At 42.7% G+C, this 20,631-nt stretch overlaps 2 protein-coding genes across 4 annotated transcripts in view; one reads left to right on the forward strand and one right to left on the reverse strand.

Moving 5' to 3' along the window:
- The window catches only part of LOC127009952 (G-protein coupled receptor moody-like), a 204,967-nt gene that overhangs the window by 140,253 nt on the left and 44,083 nt on the right, over positions 1–20,631 (reverse strand). The window lies entirely within an intron of this gene.
- On the forward strand, positions 6,609–10,234 carry LOC127009954 (golgin subfamily A member 6-like protein 22). The gene is made up of 2 exons (XM_050883560.1): positions 6,609–9,626; positions 9,771–10,234. Exons 1-2 carry the CDS (start codon positions 8,611–8,613, stop codon positions 10,180–10,182), a joined length of 1,428 nt encoding a protein of 475 aa, XP_050739517.1. The 5' UTR covers positions 6,609–8,610; the 3' UTR covers positions 10,183–10,234.

The following is a 20,631-nucleotide window of genomic DNA, read 5'->3' on the forward strand; positions in this document are numbered from 1 at the left end:
TTATTTTTCTTTCCTTTCATTCTTTTTTTTTCTTTATTTTGCTCATTATTTCCATTTTCCTTCCCTCCTTCCTTTCCGCTTTCTTCCCTGTTCGCTTTTTCTTCTCTTTCTTTCTCCTCTAGTTTCTTCTTCATTTCCATTTTTCTTCCTTTCTCTCACTCTTTTCCCTCCCTTCTCCTTCTCGTCTTCCATCTTCCCTCTCTTCTCACATTTCTCCTTCCCTCCCCTTCTCTCTTTCTCCATTCCCTTCTTTATTTCCATCTTTCCTTCCTCTCTCACCTTTATCATATCTCGTTAGTGTGTCTTTCTTCTTTCCTTCCTTTCTCTCTTCTTTCCTTTCCTTCTTCTCTTTCATCTTTCTTCTCTTTTCATATTTTCTCGTTATCCATTATTGTCTCCCTCTCTTTCCATTCTCTTCACTTTCTTTTCTTTTTTCCTTCTTTTATTCAATTTTGTGTTATTCCCTTCCTTCTCTCATTTCCCACTGTATCGTTAATATTTATCCTCTTCCTTTCCTCCTTTCCCTTCCCTTCTCTTCCTACTTTCCCTTCCCCTCTCCCTTCTTCTCTGTTTCCCGTCCTCTCTTCTCGTATTTCTGTTTCATCATCAGTCAGTGTCATTTATCCCTCCCATTTTCTTTTTTTCCTTTCCCATTTCTTCCGTCTTTATTTTCATTGACCTCTTTCCTACCCTTCCCCTTTCTCTTCCTTTCCCTGTCATTCTCTTTTTTTCCCTTTTATTCCCTTCTTTTCCGTCTTTATTTTTAGTGGACTCCTCTCTCTCTCTCTTTCTCCTTCCTTCTCCTTCGTTTCCTTCTCTCTCTTTCTCTGTCATTTCTTTTCCGCATCTCTACTTTCTATTTTATCATCATTCTTTCCTTTCCTTCTCTCTCTTCCCATTCCCTTCCTTCCTTATTTCCCCTTTCCTCCTTTTTTTCCTTTCCTTTCCTTATCTTTCCATATCTATTATCAGTAACAGCCCCCCCCCCCATCTCTCTCTTCCCCATTCTTCCCTTTCTTTCCCTCTTCCCCTTCTTCTTTCTCATCTTTTCCTTTTCTCTGCTTTCTATCCTGCCGTCATCCTTCCCCTCTCTTCTCTTTTTCCATTCCTTTCTCTACTCTTCTTCTTTTTTTTTCTCTCTTTACCGTTTCCCTTTCTCTTCTTCCATCTACATCAGTAACCCCATCTCTCTCCTTCCTATTCTTCATTACCCACTATCTTTCCTTCTTCTTCCTTTTCTATCTTTCCCTCCTCTCTCCTCTTCTCCATCCTTCGTCACTTGCCACTATCTTCCCTTCTCTTCCCTCCCTCTTTCTCTCTTTCATCTCTCTCCTTTCTCTCTCCTTTCCATCCTTCGTCATTTGTCACTCTTTCCTTCTCTTCCCTTCACCTATCTCCCTCTTTCTCTCTTTCATCTTTCTCCCTCTTATCTCCTTCCCATCCTTCGTCACTCGCCACACTGTCTTTCCTTCTCTTCCCTACACCTATCTCCCTCTTTCTCTCTTTCATCTCTCTCCCTCTTATCTCCATCCCATCCTTCGTCACTTGCTAGGTTACCCAATCCCATTTTCGTTGACTTCCTTTTTTTCCCGTTTTCTCTTTTGCAATCATCTGTGTAGCAAGAAAAGTGTATATAAAAGTCTCCTTGCTACTTTTATTAGTACTTTTAAGGAGTTACTGTTGTTCATAAGGCCTTTTACTGTTAATTAAGTGACATATAGGCTTTTTATACAGCTGTTATCGTTTTCTCTCTCTCTCTCTCTCTCTCTCTCTCTCTCTCTCTCTCTCTCTCTCTCTCTCTCTCTCTCTCTCTCTCTCTCTCTCTCTCTGTTGTCTTCTGTCTTCGCCTTTTTTTTCTCTTTCTGTCTTTTTACTCTTTTGCTCTTTCTCTCTTTCTATCGCTCTTGTTATTGTTTTCTTCGCCTTTTCTCATTTTTCTTATCTCTTTTTATCATTCTTATCGGTTTTGTCTACTCCATTTTCTCCTTTTCTCGTATCTCCGTTTATTTCTTTGTTATTCTCTTTTTTCTCTTCTATCACTCTCTCGTCATTTTCTCTTCGTCTTTTTCTTCTCTTTTTCTTAACTGTTCTTTTTCGCCGTTCTCATTTCTTCGCCTCTTTTTCTTTTTTCTTTATCTCTCTTTCTCTCCTCGTCGTTGTCTTTCTATTCGTTCTAACTATCACTCCCGTTTTTCTTTTGTTTTTTTTCTTTTTTGGTTCCTTCCTCAATTTCACTTACTCCATTCTGTCCGTCCCCTTTCGTCCTTCCTCCTCTTCTCTCCTCTCTTTCTCCTTTGCCTTCTCAATCTCCTCCCCCTCCTCCTCCTCCTCCTCCTCCTCCTTGTCCTCGTCCATTTCCCTGCCTGTCCCCTCTTTTACTTCCTCTTCCTCTTCTTCTTCCTCCTCCTCTTCTCTCCTCTCTTTCTCCTTTGCCTTCTCAATCTCCTCCTCCCCCTCCTCCTCCTTGTCCTCGTCCATTTCCCTTCCTTGTCCCCTCTTTTACCTCCTCTTCCTCTTCTTCTTCCTCCTCCTCCTCTTCCTCCTCCTCCTCCTCGTCCATTTCCCTGCCTCGTCCCCTTCTGCACATTGGCTATCAAACGCATGTCACTATTTCCTTTCTTCACCGTCCACTCTTGTAGCTCTTCTCTCTCTCTCTCTCTCTCTCTCTCTCTCTCTCTCTCTCTCTCTCTCTCTCTCTCTCTCTCTCTCTCTCTCTCTCTCTCTCTCTCTCTCTCTCTCTCTCTCTCTCTCTCTCTCTCTGTTTCATGTTACCTCTTTCATATTTTATTTCTATACTTGTTTTTTTTTTCTTTCTTTGGTCTTTCTACTCTTTGTTCTCTACACTTTTTTCTTCATTTTCTTCTTCACTCGTGTGTCCTTTCCTCCCAGCTGCCTTGTCAATAGTTTATTTTATTTTTTTCCTCCTTTGCTCTTTTCCATTAATACATTTTCCATATTTATTCACTGTCTACTTTCTTCTTTATCCTCTATCGTGTTTTTTTTTCTAACTTTCTTTTTCAAACTTTACATTTTCACCTTTTTTCTACATTTCTTTTTCTCCCTCTTTTTTTTTGCGGTTATCTTTCCATATAATATTTCCTCTCATTTATTTCCTTCACTCCCAGTCTCCTTTTTTATACCCCATTCCATTTTTCTTTTCTTTTTTTGTCATAATTTTGGAGGCTACTTGTATCCATGGGTCCTCTCCCCTTCCATCCTCCTCTACATTCTCTCAAAGCCCCCTCCCCTCACTGACACCCCATCTCCCACCTCCTCCCCCCTACCCCTCCCCCATACCCACCAACTCTCTCTTCCCCACCTCAATTCCCCACTCCTCCTTCCCTCTTCCTCTCTCTACATTCTCTCCAGCTCCCTTTCCCCTTCCCCCCCTTCACCGATCCCTCCTCCCCTTCCCTCTACCACCCATACCACGTCATCTGCTTCCTATTATCCTATTGGTTCACGGAATTTTCTCCCCTCTATTTCACCCTCCTCTGACCCCTCTCTTCCCCTCCTCTACTTTTTTCTCCCATTATATCTCCGAAAATTACTGAATGAATGAGACGCCCTTGCTGTCCTTCAACTCTTTCTCCTCTTCCTTCTCTTTTTTCTTCTTTTCCCTCCTCTTCCTCTTCCCATAACTTTCCTCTTTCTCTCTCTGCTCTACTCTCTGTCTCGTATCTCTTTCCCTTGCTGTCTCTTTCTTCTCCTCTTTCTCTTCCCTCTCCTTTCTTCTTTCTTTATCTCTTCTCCTCTGTCTCTCTTAACTTATCCATTATTTCCTCTCTTCCTTCTTCTCCTTTCATCTTTCTTCTTCTCCTTCTTTCTATAATTCACGTATTCTTTTCTTTCGTCTAAACTTATCCTTTATTTCCTCTCTTCCATCTTCTCTTCTCCTCCTCCTCTTCCTCCTCCTTCCTTTCTCTGTAAAACGTATTCCTATCGCCTCCTTCCTCTTCCCCTACCTCACCACTTCCTAAACGCTTTACTACTCTCTCTCTCTCTCTCTCTCTCTCTCTCTCTCTCTCTCTCTCTCCAGTAAGACATTTAGTTCCCCCTTCACATCTCGCCTCCCGTTTTCTTTCGTTCCCCTTCCACGTAAAAGCAAAAATAAGGGTTTATGAGACGAAGGGTGGAAGAGGGGAAAAGGTGAGAGAGAGAGAGAGAGAGAGAGTATGAGAGAGGAACGTGGGACAGGGACAGGAACGAGGAAGAGGAGGAGGAGGAGGAGGAGGAGGAGGATAAGGACAAATTGACCGGTTATTACTAATTAAGAAAGGTGTGAGGCGGCTTGTGTACAGATAGATAGATCGAGAGAGAGAGAGAGAGAGAGAGAGAGAGAGAGAGAGAGAGAGAGAGAGAGAGAGAGAGAGAGAGAGAGAGAGAGAGAGAGAGAGAGAGAGAGAGAATATAATCAAGCACAAAAGAAGAAAGAAATAGAAAATGACAATAGATGGAAGAAGAAGAAGAAGAAGAAGAAGAAGAAGAAGAAGAAGAAGAAGAAGAAGAAGAAGAAGAAGAAGAAGAAGAAGAAGAAGAAGAAGAAGAAGAACAACAACAACAACAACAACAACAACAACAACAACAACAACAACAACAACAACAAGAGATGGAAGAAATGACAACAGAATAAACAGCGTAAGATCAGAGAGAGAGAGAGAGAGAGAGAGAGAGAGAGAGAGGGTGGGGTCATCTCGGTAATTCCAGGGAGATAAGGAAACGTTATGTCGGTCTCATAGTAGCCGAGTCGCCGCCTAGCCAACGAGCCTCCGTCCTTCAGACCAAAGCAGCGAGACTCGGGACCGCTACGTTTTATTATGTTACAAGATCTTACTGACCGTCAGCTATTCGATCGGGAGAGTCTACGGTTTCTGGAGATATAAAACGAATGTAAAAATATGCAAATTGAAGAGAAATTATTAAATGATATTAACAACAACAACAACAACAGCAACTTCCATATCAGTCATTCAGCCATAGATAGATAGATAGATGGATAGACAGATAGATAGATAGATATATAGATAGATAGATAGATAGACATTGACCACAACAAAAAATATATTACTATCACAAAAAGACTTGAAAAATATATGTGGTCCAGCAGATTACTTTCATTAATTCTCTGTAACCGAGTTGAAACATAAAAAAAAAAAAAACAGAACACCTAAGACGTCTATTTATACACACAAACGTATTAAAACCCATAAAACAAATTAAACACATCTCACACCTAAAACACATACATAAACACACAGCCAAACATACATACATAGATACAATACAAGGACACATAGATACAATACAAAGACACATAGATACAGTACAAAGACACATAGATACAATACAAAGACACATAGATACAATACAAATACACATAGATACAATACAAAGACACACAGCCGAACATACATAATATTATATAGACACAATACACAGAGTTATAATATTCACCCCCATCACAAAGCCTTTAAGGAGTAGCATCAATACACAATCCCCCGACCAACGACCCCGCCATCGCCTCCCCTCAACCCCTTCCCCCCCACATACCCCCACCATCATCTCCCCCGCCCCCCTCCCCCCCTCTTCTCACCTCGCGTTTGGGGCCATTCACAAGCATTCGCAGTAACAATGGTCGCGTGTGTGCCTCCTCAAACTCAGCTCATCGCTAATTAACAGGCACTTAGGGAAACGAGGCAGTGTGGGAATGTGTCGCGGGTGCTTCGCTACACACACACACACACACACACACACACACACACACACACACACACACACACACACACACACACACACACACACACACACACGTTGCCAACACACAGAACGAGACAAGTTGCGACAGACTCTACTGATACGAGCTCCCCCGTCTCTCTCTCTCTCTCTCTCTCTCTCTCTCTCTCTCTCTCTCTCTCTCTCTCTCTCTCTCTCTCTCTCTCTCTCTCTCTCTCTCTCTCTCTCTCTCTCTCTCTCTCTCTCTCTCTCTCTCTCTCTCTCTCTCTCTCTCATAATTACAAAACCAGTGGAAAATCTAAAGCCAAATTTCACTCCATAAAGAGAAGATAATTATCAACATTACAGTGAATAAAAAAAAATAATTATGTTGTAAAAAAGAACATTAGTGAGACGGATGTTATGATAGTTTATTTCGCAGTTTATTTTGCAGTCTTATAATATCGCACATTCGTGTTATCGTATGTATATTTCAGTGTCGTATCACCGTATCTATGTGTGTATAACTCTCTCTCTCTCTCTCTCTCTCTCTCTCTCTCTCTCTCTCTCTCTCTCTCTCTCTCTCTCTCTCTCTCTCTCTCTCTCTCTCTCTCTCTCTCTCTCTCTCTCTCTCTCTCTCTCTCTCTCTCTCTCTCTCTCTCTCTCAAGCACCTAAACACACATACCTCAAAGATTTACTAATTATACACAAGTTTGCTAACGGATTTTTATGAAGAAATTAGTAAAAAAAGAAAAGAAAAAAGAAAACGAAGCAACAAGAAAGAAAGAGAGTGTTTATGAGAGTTTGTGTTTATGTGTGTGTGTGTGTGTGTGTGTGTGTGTGTGTGTGTGTGTGTGTGTTGCAGCTAAGTTTACGGCCCCGAGTAAAACATAGCCCAAGCAGAAGACTACGCTCCTTGCCAACGATGAATCATGTGCCCACTCGCCTTAGGTATGTCCCGGAGGTCTTTGAACGGGGAAGTGACGGAGGGCAGGTAAATATGACGAAGATATATATTTATGAAAGCTAGTGATGTATGTTGGAGGTGTGTAGAGGAAGTAATGCTGGGAAAGAAGGTCAGGAGAAGTGGTGAGCAATTCATGTAGCACTCAGTCAGGATAAGAAATTTAATAATACTACGGAACTGAAAATGAGGTGGAAAGAGAACGTAATGAGTGAGATAATTGCAAGTCTTTATGGGAGTTATAAAGTCGATGATTACAGGTTAAAACGTATAAAGTTGAAAAAAGACCGTGAAGCAAAATTAATACGCAGAAAAACATTATTATTATTATTAGTAGTAGTAGTAGTAATAGTAGTATTCATTGGTGGATCCAAGGGGGGTGGGACCTAGGGGGCCCGGGCTCCCCCCATGGTCCTGAGCGGATACAGGAACACCAGCTCAAAAGCGCGCTGCGGCTGTAACAGTGCTTTTTCTCAGAGGAATCGGCCGCCTCATTCGGATCCGAAGAGGAACACTGGCCGCCCAGGAATGCTTTGGCACCAAGACCAGTCGTTACGCCCATTGATTCAGGTCAGTCCACCAGTTATTCAGGAGCAGGACTGCCGAGAATGGCGAATCGGTAATGCTAATGCCCTCCCCCAAAAAATTTATTCCTGGATCCGCGCCTGGCTTACATGAAAGGCTACGGTGGGTTTTCATGAGGATGCCTTGCTCTTTTCTGTAGCTTTTTCTTTTATCTTTTTCTTTCCTTTCTAAACCCATCATGACTGTCCTCCCTCCAGCTGATCTGGCACCCCTGGGGGCAGAGATGCCTGGCATGGTGTGTCGGCTCCCCCATGTTGACCGTTTATTCCGACATTTATAAACATATTTTATGACTTTTCATTGTAAGCTCTCTTCTGTAAATATTATTGGTTTCTTTCTTTATTTTACATCTTACATAGTGCAAAATAAATGACAATTATGTCGATGAACGGGCCGCGGCCGCCGATGGGGGAAACATTATTGGTGTTGCTGTTTTTGTTAAACTCTACTTTGTAAACATCGTTGCTGCTTTTATTAAGTTTATTTTTTTATAACGTTGCCTTTGCATTACTTTTACTTTTATTATCTGGTGACATTGAGCCCGTTCAATATTCTGGGGGTGACCTTTGATAGCAAGTTGACCTTTGAAGAACATATTCGTTCCATATCTTCCCCAGTTGTACAGAAAATTGGTTTTCTGAGGAAGTCTTTTACGATTTTTGGTGATAAATCTGTTATGATGAATTACTTTAACTCTTTTATACTTCCTAGTCTGGAGTATTGCTCCCCAGTTTGGTCATCAGCTGCAGACTCTCATCTTAGATTATTGGATAAAAACTTGCGTGCAGTTAATTTCTTATTCCTGACTTAAGCACTGGCTTGTGGCGCAGACTATATAAAATTTATCATAATGTCAATCACCATTTGCACGGGACTACCTGGCTCATTTGTTCCTGCACGCATTACCAGGAATGCAGCCAGTGACAGTAGTTGTGGATTTTCTCTTGTTATATTTAACACAAACCAATATTCAAGATGTTTTATTCCATCCACCATTAACAAGTGGAACGAATTGCCTAGCCATGTTGTTGAATCTGTAGAGCTTCGGAAGTTTAAGCTGGGCGCAAATAAATCTTTATTACGTTGACTTTGAAGCTTAATTTCTAATCGTTTTAATGAATTACTGCCAGTATAACAATACTTGAGTCGTTGTGTTTCATATAGTTTTACTTTCTTTTATCTCTTTCCTTTTCCTTACCAAGTTGCTTCCCCTGATGGAGCCATCTGGTTTATAGTCTTCGACTGTTTCCGGCAGGGTTTGTTTCTTGGTTTACAATAATAATAATAATTATAATCAAGGATTCTAGAGTGTCTTCTCTAGACTCCTTGGCCACTATCATACTCCGCAATGTACTTGTGCGAGACTGCAAGCTTTGTGCGCGTGGTGAAGGGCCTTCTGCCCGCTGAGGGGGAGCTGGAGGCGCCGACCACGGCCTTCCCCTTCCTGAAGCTGTTCCGGCGATATAGCACCAACAGGGTGAGCTTGCCCCAGCACCTGGCTGACGGCAACCACGAGAAGGAGGAAACATTTGTGAACAACAATACAGTACAGAAGGCAGAGGAGGAGGAGGAGGAGGAGAAGGTGAACCTGAAGGAACAAGACGAGCTGTCTTGGTTCCCCGAGTTGCAAGAACTGGAGAAAACACTGGACCCATCTAGGGACGGGGAGCAACTCACACAGCAGCAGGAGGAGGAGGAGGAGGAGGCAGTGAGCCTCAAGGAACAAAACGAGTTGTCTTTGTTCCTCGAGCTGGGAGAACTAGTGAAAAGACAGGAGGAGGAACTGAAGCAGTCAGGGGACGGGGAGCATATCAAACAGAAGGAGGAGGAGGAGGAAAGAGCGTGCCGCAAAGAGCAGGGCGAGTTATCATCGTTCCTCGAACTGATGGAACTTGTGAAGAGACAAGAGGAGATGCTGAAGCAACCTAATGACGGGGAGCAAATCAAAGAGAAGGAGAAGTATGAGAAGAACATGGAGGAGGAGGAGGAGAAGGAGGAGGAGGAGGAGGGAGTAAACCTCAATGAACAAGACGGGTTGTCTTTGTTCCTCGAGCTGCAGGAACTTGTGAAGAGACAAGAGGCGATGCTGAAGACACCTAAGGACGAGGAACAAATAAAAGAGGAGAAAGACAATAACATAGAAGAGGAGGAGGAGGAGGAGGGAGGGAGCCCCAAGGAACAAGACGAGCTGACTTTGTTCCTGGAGCTGCAGGAGATGGTAAAGGCGCAGGAACAAGCACTAGAACAGCTGAAGGGTGTGGAGGTCACCAAACAGAAGTCCCGCAAGAGAGTGACGTTCTCCCTGGACAACGTGGACTTCCCCGTCAAGGAGCGGGAGCTGTACAATGGGCGGGAGTACTTCAAGTTCGGACGCGGCCTGCTGGCCCTGCGTCCCGACCTGCGCCGCCAGGATGACCAAAAGTCCCGCAAGAGAGTGACGTTCTCCCTGGACAACGTCGCCCTCCCCGTCAAAGAGAGGGAGCTGTACAATGGGCGGGAGTACTTCAGGTGCCGCCGCCGCCTCCTGACGCTGCGCCCCGAGTTGGGCCGTGAAGAACTGGCCGCCCCGCCCCGCCGCCCATCCCGCATCCCTGTGCCCCGCCCCGCCAGGACGGCCTCGGCGAGGAACCCAGTCCAGCCTCCCCTCCATGAACAAGTCCACACCCTCATAACCACCCCGCCCCGCCGCCCATCCCGCATTCCCGTGCCCCGCCCCGCCAGGACTACCTCGGCGAGGAACCCAACCCAACCTCCCCTCCATAACCCACTCCACACCCTCAGAACCATCAACAATCGTCCTCGCCCCGCATTCCCATCCCCTGACACACACACGCCCACGCCTCGTCCGCAAACCAAGACTAACACCCCGCCCTCCACCCTCCCGTCCCCCCCCACCCCTTCTGCTCTCAGCGAAGAGTAAGGTGTTCAGCAGACAAGGGGCTGCTGCAGGATTTCTCTTACTATTATCATTACTTTTAACTGATATCTCTATTAGTCTGGTTGTAGTCAATTACTACTACTATTACTTGCTCATCTATTACTATTACTGGTTCAGTTGTATGTGTTACTAGTGATCACAGTATTCAACTCTCTCACAGTGAATTTATCCGAACACAATGGTTTTCGGATTATGGACCGCATTACAAGTCAAACCCGAGGGCGCCCATCATCCGCTCTCTTTGATCTTGACCTTAGTTGCCAAGATCAATGGGAGAACCTATGTAGACAGACGTGGCTTCAAATTAGCTTCGTATCATGTCTATCTTAATGCCGCCAGGGTGGTTGACCATTATAGACATTGCTTCTGGATGCTGGGTTGTGCCTCAGCATCTCTACCACGATATTCCACACCATTGCGGCTGGGAGCTCTTGCTTGAGGGTACACTCAGGCACACTTTTCCACCACTGTTCTTTCATCTTCATGTTTCCTTTTAAAATGTGTGTAGTATTAAGTAGCATGAAGGGACGGTGAAGGCCGACACTCCTATGCTCAAACATGGCATTAGCGCCCTTAAGAACAGATTTCCTCTCCATCTTTTACTGGCAATGAGAAAGAGTAGAAGGAGGAGGAGGAAAGGATAAAGAGAAAAGTTGAAGAAAACGAGAGAATAAGTAACATATCCTCTCTCTCCATCCCCTGCTGATAGAGAGAAGGAGAAGGAGGAGAAGGAAGAGAAGGAGGAGAAGAAGGAGGAGGAGAAGGAGGAGGAGGAGAAGGAGGAGGGGAAGGAGAAGGAAAGGATAAAGAGAAAAGTTGAAGAAAACGAGAGAATAAGTAACATATCCTCTCTCTCCATCCCCTGCTGATAGAGACAAAGAGAAGGAGAAGGAGGAGAAGGAAGAGAAGGAGGAGAAGAAGGAGGAGGAGAAGGAGGAGGAGGAGAAGGAGGAGGGGAAGGAGAAGGAAAGGATAAAGAGAAAAAATGAAGAAAACGAGAGAAAGAAGTAACATATCCTCTCTCTCTCTCTCCATCCTCTGCTGATAGTGAGAAAGAGAAGGAGAAGGAGGAGAAGGAGGAGAAGGAGAGGATAAAGAGAAAAGATGTAGAAAACGAGAGAATAAGTAACACATCCTCTCTCTCCATCCCCTGCTGATAGTGAGAAAGAGGAGAAAGAGGAGGAGGAGAAGATGATAAAAAAGAAAAGATTAAGAAAAAGAGCTAACGCAAGGAGAGAAAATGACAGCCAGCCAGAGATTAAGAGAGAGGGGGAGGGAAGCGAGAGAATATAATACAGAGTTAAGAAAGTAAAAAGAGAAGGTTTAAGTGAGCGATTAATACTGATAAGACTTTGAAGACGAGAGAGAGAGAGAGAGAGAGAGAGAGAGAGAGAGTATGAAGAGGATGTTACAAGAATATTAGAGACGGATAATTAAAAGGAGATGAAACGAAAGAAAAGAAAAAGAGATAAGAAGGATAGATTATAGAAAGAGAGGTGGAGAGAGAGAAAAAATATAAAAAGACAGAGACTGGAGAGAGAGAGAGAGAGAGAGAGAGAGAGAGAGCAAAGCAAGACGAAACTAACGAGGAAGGAAGGACAAGGAAATTAAATACGTCGAGAAAATATAAAAGAGAGAAGAAAAAAGACGAGGAATGAACGCGAGAAGAAAAAGGAGGAGGAAAGGAGAGAGAAAAAAGGGGACTAAGGAGAGAGAGAGAGAGAGAGAGAGAGAGAGAGAGAATGAATGAAGAGAGGAAAAGACAAAATGAGAGGAAAATGAGAAAGTTAGCATAAGAAAGAGGAGGAAGGGGAAGGAGAAGGAACGAGGGGAAGGAAAACTTAATAAAAGGGAGTAAAGGAAAGGAAGCGAGGAAAGGAGGTGAGGAAAAGGTGAGGAATGATGTGAGAGGAAGAGAGAAATAGTAAAAGAGGGAGAGGAAAAGAAATGGAAAGAGAGGAAGAGGAAGAGGAGGAAATGAAAATGAGGAAGCAAGGGAGAGAAATGATAACCAGAGAGAGAGAGAGAGAGAGAGAGAGAGAGAGACGGCTCGGCAGTATAACAAGTGACTCACATAACTCATTTCCCTCATTCCAGCCCTAAAGCATGACTCTCTCTCTCTCTCTCTCTCAAAGATTTATTAATTATACACAAGTTTGATTACGGATTTACATGAAGAAATTAGTAAAGAAGAAGAAAATAAAAAAGAAAACGAGGGAATGTGATCTTAACGTAGTGGATATAATAATGAAAATAGATATAAACACACACACACACACACACACACACACACACACACACACACACACACACACACACACACACACACAGCCTCTCCCCACGTCATCCCCTTCCCTACCCCCCCCTAACACACACGTTAACAGCCCCTCCCTTTCCCTCCCTATTCCCCTCCTCCCTCCTAAAGCAACTCCCCTCCTCCTCCTCTTCCTCTCTTCTCCCCGCCTTCACCTCCCACACAGTTCCTCCTCACCCTGAAAATCGACCTATTCCTCCCTTCCTTTCCCCTCCCATTCCCCACACACACAGTCCTCCCCCTCCCTTCCTCCTTCCCTCCCCATTTAGGTTATCTCCTCCCTTCCTTCTCCCCTCATTAAAAAAGGCCTCTTCCTCCCTTCCCCCCATCCCCACCCCCACACAATCCTCCTCTCCCTTACATCCTCACCCCCAAAACAACCCTCCCTCTCCCTCTCTCTCCCTTCCCCCCTCCTCATCTCCCAGCATATCCTTCCTCCTCTTCCTCCCCCTTACCGTCATCCTTCCTCTCCCTACCATCACAGTCTCCCCCCCCCCCAAAGCAACCGTAAATGCAAATAGAGAAACCACAGATAGCTACGCCGCCACCACACACACACACACACACATGGGTTCCAGGAATGGCCGGATCAGAGGGCAGTAAAGTGTTGCCGCCTCGCTCACGCCGCGGCCACCACAGGAAGGGAACAACAAGGCGAAGGTGGGAGAGGCGAGAGTGACCACCACCACTTCCACTAACCACAACAACAGCAACACTACCACCACCACCACCAGCACCACCAGCGCCACCACTAACACCAACACCAACACCACAAACAACAACAACAACAAAAACATCACCACCACCACCACTGCCACCACCACCATCACCACCAGCGCCACCACTACCACAATAACCATCACCACTGTCATCACTACCACCACCACTAACACCAACACCAACAACAACAGCAACAAAAACTACATCACCACCACCACCACCACCACGAGGGGGATGGTAATGGTGGTGATAGTGGTGGTGGTGGTGGTGATGCCTTATGGTGATCTAATTCTTCCTTTTTTGTTGTTGCTATTAATGAAAGATAAATATAGAAAATTCGTGGAAATAACTTTTGTTTAATGTTACTGAAATGGATAAAAACACCTACATCGATTTTTTTTTCTTTTTGTCGTTAGTGGAATAGATGGAATATAACATGCAGATAACGTTTTTTTTTTGTTGTTGTTGTTATTGAAAGATAATTACATATGGAGATCATTTTTTAGAAGGGGAGGGAGGGGGGGGAGGTTAGAGTGGATTATAACCTGGAAATAACTTCTTTTTCGTTAACAAGTGTAACAGAAAAACAATCATACAGGTAACTATCTCACTAATTATAATCCGAACCACTTAACGAACTCACAATGTCCACCAATTAATCAGCGAACAAACATGGAAATTAACACGCGTATGGCACTGATAATTATGAATGATGATGATGATGATAGTCGCATTGTATTTGTGTTGCTGGTCGAGGTGAAAATATTAAATCAAAATATACAATGAAACACACTACTCGGAAATAAACCAAATAACCGAACGATCAGAGAGAGAAGGATAAAGAAGAGGAAGAAAAGAGGATGAAAAATAAAATAAATGGAATGCTTGAGAATGACAAGAAAAGGTCAGGGTTGGATAAAGGAGATAGAGGAGAAGGAAAAGTAAAGAAACAAGAAAATAGGGAACAGAAGGAGGGAGGGATGAAAAGGGATAGAGGAGGACAGGGAGAATATAGAGAATGTGATAAAGTGGAGGGGTGGATAAAGGGAAAATGGGTGGAAGGGATGAAGGTTGGATAAAGGAGAAAGTGGAGGAGAAGGAAAAGTAAAGAAACAAGAAAATATGGAACAGAAGGAGAGAGGGATGAAAAGGGATATAGGTGGAAGGGGAGATTATAGAGAATGGGAAAAAATAGAGAGGTGGATAAAGGGGAAATGGGTGGAAGGGATGAGAAGAGGAAGGGAGAGGAGAAGAGAAGGGGGAAGGGGTGAAAGGGAAAATATCGGGAATGCAGTAAAGCGAAGAAGTAGATGAAGGGAAGGGAGTGGATGAGACGAGAGAGGAAGAAGAAAAGGAAAGGGAAGAGGTAGGGAAGGGGAGATGGTGGGGCGGGAGGGGAAGGGGTGGAAGGGGTGAGTATGAGAGAGAAAGAAGAGGAAAGGGAAGAGGATAGCTAGGGAATAGGAGATGGAGGGGAGGAAGACGAAGGGGAAGGGGTGGAAGGGGTGAGTATGAGAGAGAAAGAAGAGGAAAGGGAAGAGGATAGCTAGGGAATAGGAGATGGAGGGGAGGAAGAGGAAGGGGAAAGGGGGGAGATGGGGAGAGTATGGGGAATGTGATAAAGTGGACGGGTGGATTAAGAGATACGGTGGGAGGGATAAGAAGAGGAAGGGGAAAGGAAGGGGAAAGGGGAGAGGAGGAGGGAGGGGATGGGAAGGGTGATGGGGACGGCTAATGGCTAATGGAGGTGTGGTGGGGGCGAAATGACCCAAGCGTTAGCGGGAAACAAAAAAAAAAAAAAAAAAAAAAGACAGAACAGAGATGAAGGGAAAGGGAAATCTAAGGAAAATGTGTGGGGAAAAGAGGAAAAGGGTGGGAAAAAGGAAAACGAAAGACAGGAGTAAGAAAAAATGGGAAAAGAGCAGAGATGAAGGGAAAGGGAAATCTAAGGAAAATGTGTGGGGAAAAGAGGAAAAGGGTGGGAAAGAGGAAAACGAGGGACTGGAGTAAGAAAAAATGGGAAAAGAACAGAGATGAAGGGATAGGGAAATCTAAGGAAAATGTGTGAGGAAAAGAGGAAAAGGGTGGGAAAAAGGAAAACGAAAGACAAGAGTAAATAAGAAATGGGAAAAGGGAGAGAACGAGGAAAATACATAAGGATAGGAAGAGGAAAAAGAGAAAAACAAGTGAGATTTATAAAGGAGGAAAAAAGGAATGGAAAAATAATAGAGAAAATAAATAAAGAAAGAAAATAGCAAATAATAATAATAACAAAGAAGAACAAAGTAGCCAAATAAAAAGTAAATAAAGATAGAAAAAAAAAAGTGAAGGGAAAATGGGAAAATAAGGAAGAGGTGGAAAAGGAAAAACATGAAAACGGAAGGAAAAAAATAAGATGAAAAAGAGGAAAAAAAGGGTTAGGATATTTTTTTCATTGTTGCTTCGAGTGTAAAACGATGAATAATGCGGATGTCGTGTGTGTGTGTGTGTGTGTGTGTGTGTGTGTGTGTGTGTGTGTGTGTGTGTGTGTGTAGGGGGGGCGAGTGGGTAAAGTGGATGCTGGGGGAGGCTGAGAGGAAAGACGGAGGAGATAAGGGATGCTGTATAGAAGGGCAAAGTGGATGTATGGGTGAACGAATGGATGCTGGGGGAGAGGATGCTGGGGGAGTAATAGATGTTGTGTGCTGGCCTGGGTGTACTGGGGTGTATACTGGGGGAGGCTGGGGGAGGGCCAAGGAGTGTAAGGTGACGTACTGGGGAGTATACTGGGGATGCTGGAGGGATGCTGGGAAATCTATGGGTGTTTTGCAGATGCCTTGGGATGTGTGGGGGAAGGTATAATGGATGCTGGTGGATAATAAGGGTGGATAATGATGGGGGGGTGAGGGGAAACATGATGGATCCGTGGGTGTAGAGAGGCCTAATGCGGAGATGATGATGATGGTGTTTGCAGAGGCGAGATGGAAAGAGAGTGAGTGGATGGAAGGGACGCGGTTCTGTTTTCCTTCTCTGTCTGTGTTTTCTCTCTCTCTCTCTCTCTCTCTCTCTCTCTCTCTCTCTCTCTCTCTCTCCTTAAGGCGCTCTCTTAACATTTTTCTTCCTTTCCTCCACTTTAATCCATTTCTTTATCTCCATTCTTCGTTGTTTTCTCCTTTCCCTAATTCCTCGTTCATATTCCTTAGCGCTTTCATTGCTTCTCTCTCTCTCTCTCTCTCTCTCTCTCTCTCTCTCTCTCTCTCTCTCTCTCTCTCTCTCTCTCTCTCTCTCTCTCCTCCTCCTCCTCCTCCTCCTCCTCCTCTTTTTTTTGCGATTTCTTTCCTTATTTTTTTCTTCCTTTCCACGTTCTTATCTTCTTTATTTTTACGCCTATTCCCTCGTTTATCTTTCTCTCGCTTTTATTCCCTTATTCTTAGACCTTATTTTATTATCAGCGTTTTCCTCCCCTCGGTAATTTCTTCATAGTCTCTCTCTCTCTCTCTCTCTCTCTCTCTCTCTAAGGATGCAAAATAAGCCTCCCTTCCTGTTTTTTTTTACTTTTTCTTATTATTTTATTCATTTATTTGTATTATTTAAGTTATTTTCGTCGTCATTATTTTTTTTTCTTATTATTATCATTTATTTGTATTATCTAAGTTATTTTCGTCGTCTTATTTTCTTTTTTTTTAGTCTTTCGAGGGTAAAAAAATTAAGGTTTGTTTTGGGTTGATTCTTAAGACGATCCGAATGTCTGTTATTTTTTTTCTTAACCTGTTTGTTCGTTTGTTCGTTCGTTCATTTTAATTTCAGTTTTTCCTTGCTCGACTATATTGTTGTTTAATATTTTGTTGTTTTATTGTTTTCTCCTTTTTTCATCTTTTTTTGTTCTTTTTCTTTACTTATTTTTGTTTTTCTTCCTTTTTTCTTCGTTATTTTATCTTCTTTTTTTCTCTTTATCTTCATTTTCTCAATTTCTTTCGTTTCTTCTTTTTATCTTCGTTTTCCTCTTCTTTCCTTTTTTTTATTTCTTCTTTTTTTCTTTTTACCTATTGTTATTTCCTCTTCTTCTTCTTCTTCTTCTTCTTCTCCTTCTTCTTCTTCTTTTTCTTCTTCTTTCCCCTCTTCTTCTTTATCTTTTTCTTCCTTCAGACAAACGTACATTTTATCGCCCTTTCTTGGACATTTTGTTGTGTAATATTTCTTTTCTTCAGATTTACGTATATCTTTTTTCCTGCTTCGTCTTATCATGTTTTTTCCTTTTTTTCAATATGTGGCAACGGCAGGCGACGTTTCAAGTGTTATCAACGGAAGCGACGAGACAGAGTAACCAATGATGATGATGATGATGACGATGACTACGAAGATGATGACAGGTAAAGAGGATGATATTTACAACAACAACAGCAATAACCACTACTACTACTACTACTACTACTACTACTACTACAACTACTATTACTAATACTAATAATGCTTCATCTTTTTTTATTACTTTGTTTCTTTTTTTTATTATTTCTTCCTCTTTCTTTTCCTTCTATCTTCTATTTTCTATCTATCTTCTCTCCCCTGTTTCTTCCTTATTCTCTTCCCTTTAATTCCTTCTTTCTTTCTCTGTTTCATTATATTTCCTCTTCTTTTTCATTTTCTTTTCCTTCCTTTCCCTGTTGACTACTACTACTACTACTACTACTACTACTACTACTACCAACTCTCCTCCCTTCTCACAGTTCTCCATCTCTTTGCTTTTCTTATACTTTATTTCCTTTTTCCATCTTCTTTTCCTCCCGTCTCACTCGTCTCCTTCCATTCTTTCTCCGCCTTCTTTCTTTTTTTTTTCGTCATATAATAAAACGAAAAAAAAACATAATAACAGAAGCTTCATTTTCCTCCGGGTTTTACAGAGTTTTGGAGAATCAAGATACTGTTCCATTACCGAGAAAGGATAATTAACCTCCTCGTAATTACAGAGCGGAAGGGAAACGCAAGAAGAGGAGGAGGAGGGGAAGAGGAGGAGGAGGAGGGGAAGGAGGAGGATAAGTAACGAAGATGAGTAAATGAAGTGAAGATCGATGTGCGTCTTATTAAAAAATGTCTGTATCTTAATTATTCAGTAGGTCTATATTTTTATTTATTTATTTATTTATTTATGTATTTATTTATCTATTTATTTGTAGTGTGTGTTAATATTTTATCCCGAACCTTAATATTCCTGGAGCAATATATTATTACTGAACACACACACACACACACACACACACACTACGTCATACGCGTGTGTACAGTGCAAACACTAACCCACGCGTATTTCTCTCGCAATGTGTTTATCGGCACAAACAAATATTTTTCAACGCAAACACACATCCAATGCTTAGCCTCGTCACGCCTACACATGCAAATACTAATAAAAACACGTCAAAAATATAAACAACAGAGACAATTTTTTTTTTTTTTTACAACAAAGGTGACAGCTCAAGGGCACAAAAAAAGGAAACAATAATATATAAAAAAAAAAAGCCCTTTACTCGCTGCTCCTAAAAAAAAGAATCAAAAGAGGTGGCCGAAAGAGAGGTCAATTTCGGGAGGAGAGGTGTCCTGATTAACTGTTTAGTGTTCCCAAACTCGAGCTGGTAGGTGCGTGCAGTCCGGGTGAAAAGATGAAAGAGCGTCACTTCTTTCACTAATAAGCTGTCTTTGGCGCGATGTGAACTCTGCGACACGCCAGACACTTGTCAACACATTGGCCCCGGCGGCGTCAGCTGCTGCTGGTATTGGCAGCCGCCTCCTGAAAGGCTGCTGTGTTCCCTCCTGCCTACCCCGCACCCTCGTCACGGCCCGCCCAAAGACAAAGACCCCATAATCCTTTCAGGGGTGGGTCACAACTTCGATTGGATTTGCTGAATGTGACCTGCATGGGCGACCTTCTGGGCAAGACACAAGCACTATGTATAGAACTATCTCAATTGTGTATGTAATCAACTATTGCAGATGCGAATTGCTAAGCGACCCACTGAGCATGAGATGAGCTCCATAATTACAACCATCATTACTCTGCATAAAAGTTTCCCGAACACCTGTGCACGTAACTACCGCTCATGTGTGTAAAACGACTTTGTATAAATACCTCATTACCTTTGAATATCTGCATGTGAATCATCTTTTATTTTTTCATGACTAGACTGTTCACTTAATTCTGACCCAAGCTGACAACATAAACCTAAGCGTGTTCGTAAGCACAGTGTAGATTATCAGAAAGTGCTGCGTGAGATAAACACAAACAGAGGTTAAAGAAAACTTGGAAGCCATAGCATTAGCCGATCAGCACTCAGCTTGCAAACACGCTTAGGTCGGATTTTAGTTTGTATAATGTAGCTACAGGCAAATAAACTTACCAATAATGTAAGTTAAACCGCTTTCCCATCTTCCTTCACTCCTTTTACAGACATTTTAATCTAAAGGAATATTTCAGTAACATTTATGAGGAAAGACACAATCATGACATTATTTCTCACACCATATAAATTATCAATAATGTCAATTAAAACTGTATACTCATCTTCCCTCAACTCCTTTTACAAACACTATAATCTAAAGCAATATTTCGATAACATTTATGAGGAAAGACACTGTGGATTAAAACCGCATACCCATCTCTTTCCAACTCCTTTTACAGACATTTTAATCTAAAGCAATATTTCGACAACATTTATGAGGAAAGACACTGTGGATTAAAACCGCATACCCATCTCTTTCCAACTCCTTTTACAAACATTTTAATCTAAGGCGAAGTTTCGATATTATTTATGAGGAGAGACACTATCAGCACATCTTTCTCACAACATATACAAATTATTTACCATACTGCACATAATTCATACCTAAAAGATAGCACACATCGAGGAGGAGGAGGAGGAGGAGGAGGAGGAGCACTTCCCCTTGATTGGGCATTAGGCAAAACGACTCCACGCCAGCGATAAACAATGGAATAAAGGAGGGAGGAAGATAATGCCTGTTTACTCGCCTTCGTGTTACCTGCATCGCTAGTTACGTTTACCTTGGCAGCGGAGGTGAAGGGAAGGAAGGGAGGAGAAAGAAGACTCGCCCGCCCGCCAGTGTTACCAAAATATCGCACTCAGAGCATAGCAATTATCGGTTTCCGCCTTAAAACTATTCTCTATAATCTTCTTAAACATTTCGACGTCCAAGAACACGTATTTGACAAGGCTTTCGTAGGAGTTTCAAGCATATTCAGCGGTACTTGTATGATTCTTTCTCGTAGTTTGACTCTATAACGTGACTCTATATTCTTAGTTGCTCTACATTCTTGATCATTTCGGCGTCCAAGAACACGTATTTGACAAGGCTTTCGTAGGAGTTTCCAGCATATTCAGAGGTACTTTTATGATTACTTCTCGTAGTTTGAC

This window comes from Eriocheir sinensis, chromosome 4 (genome assembly GCF_024679095.1).
Source record: "Eriocheir sinensis breed Jianghai 21 chromosome 4, ASM2467909v1, whole genome shotgun sequence".
NCBI classification, from domain to species: domain Eukaryota; kingdom Metazoa; phylum Arthropoda; class Malacostraca; order Decapoda; family Varunidae; genus Eriocheir; species Eriocheir sinensis.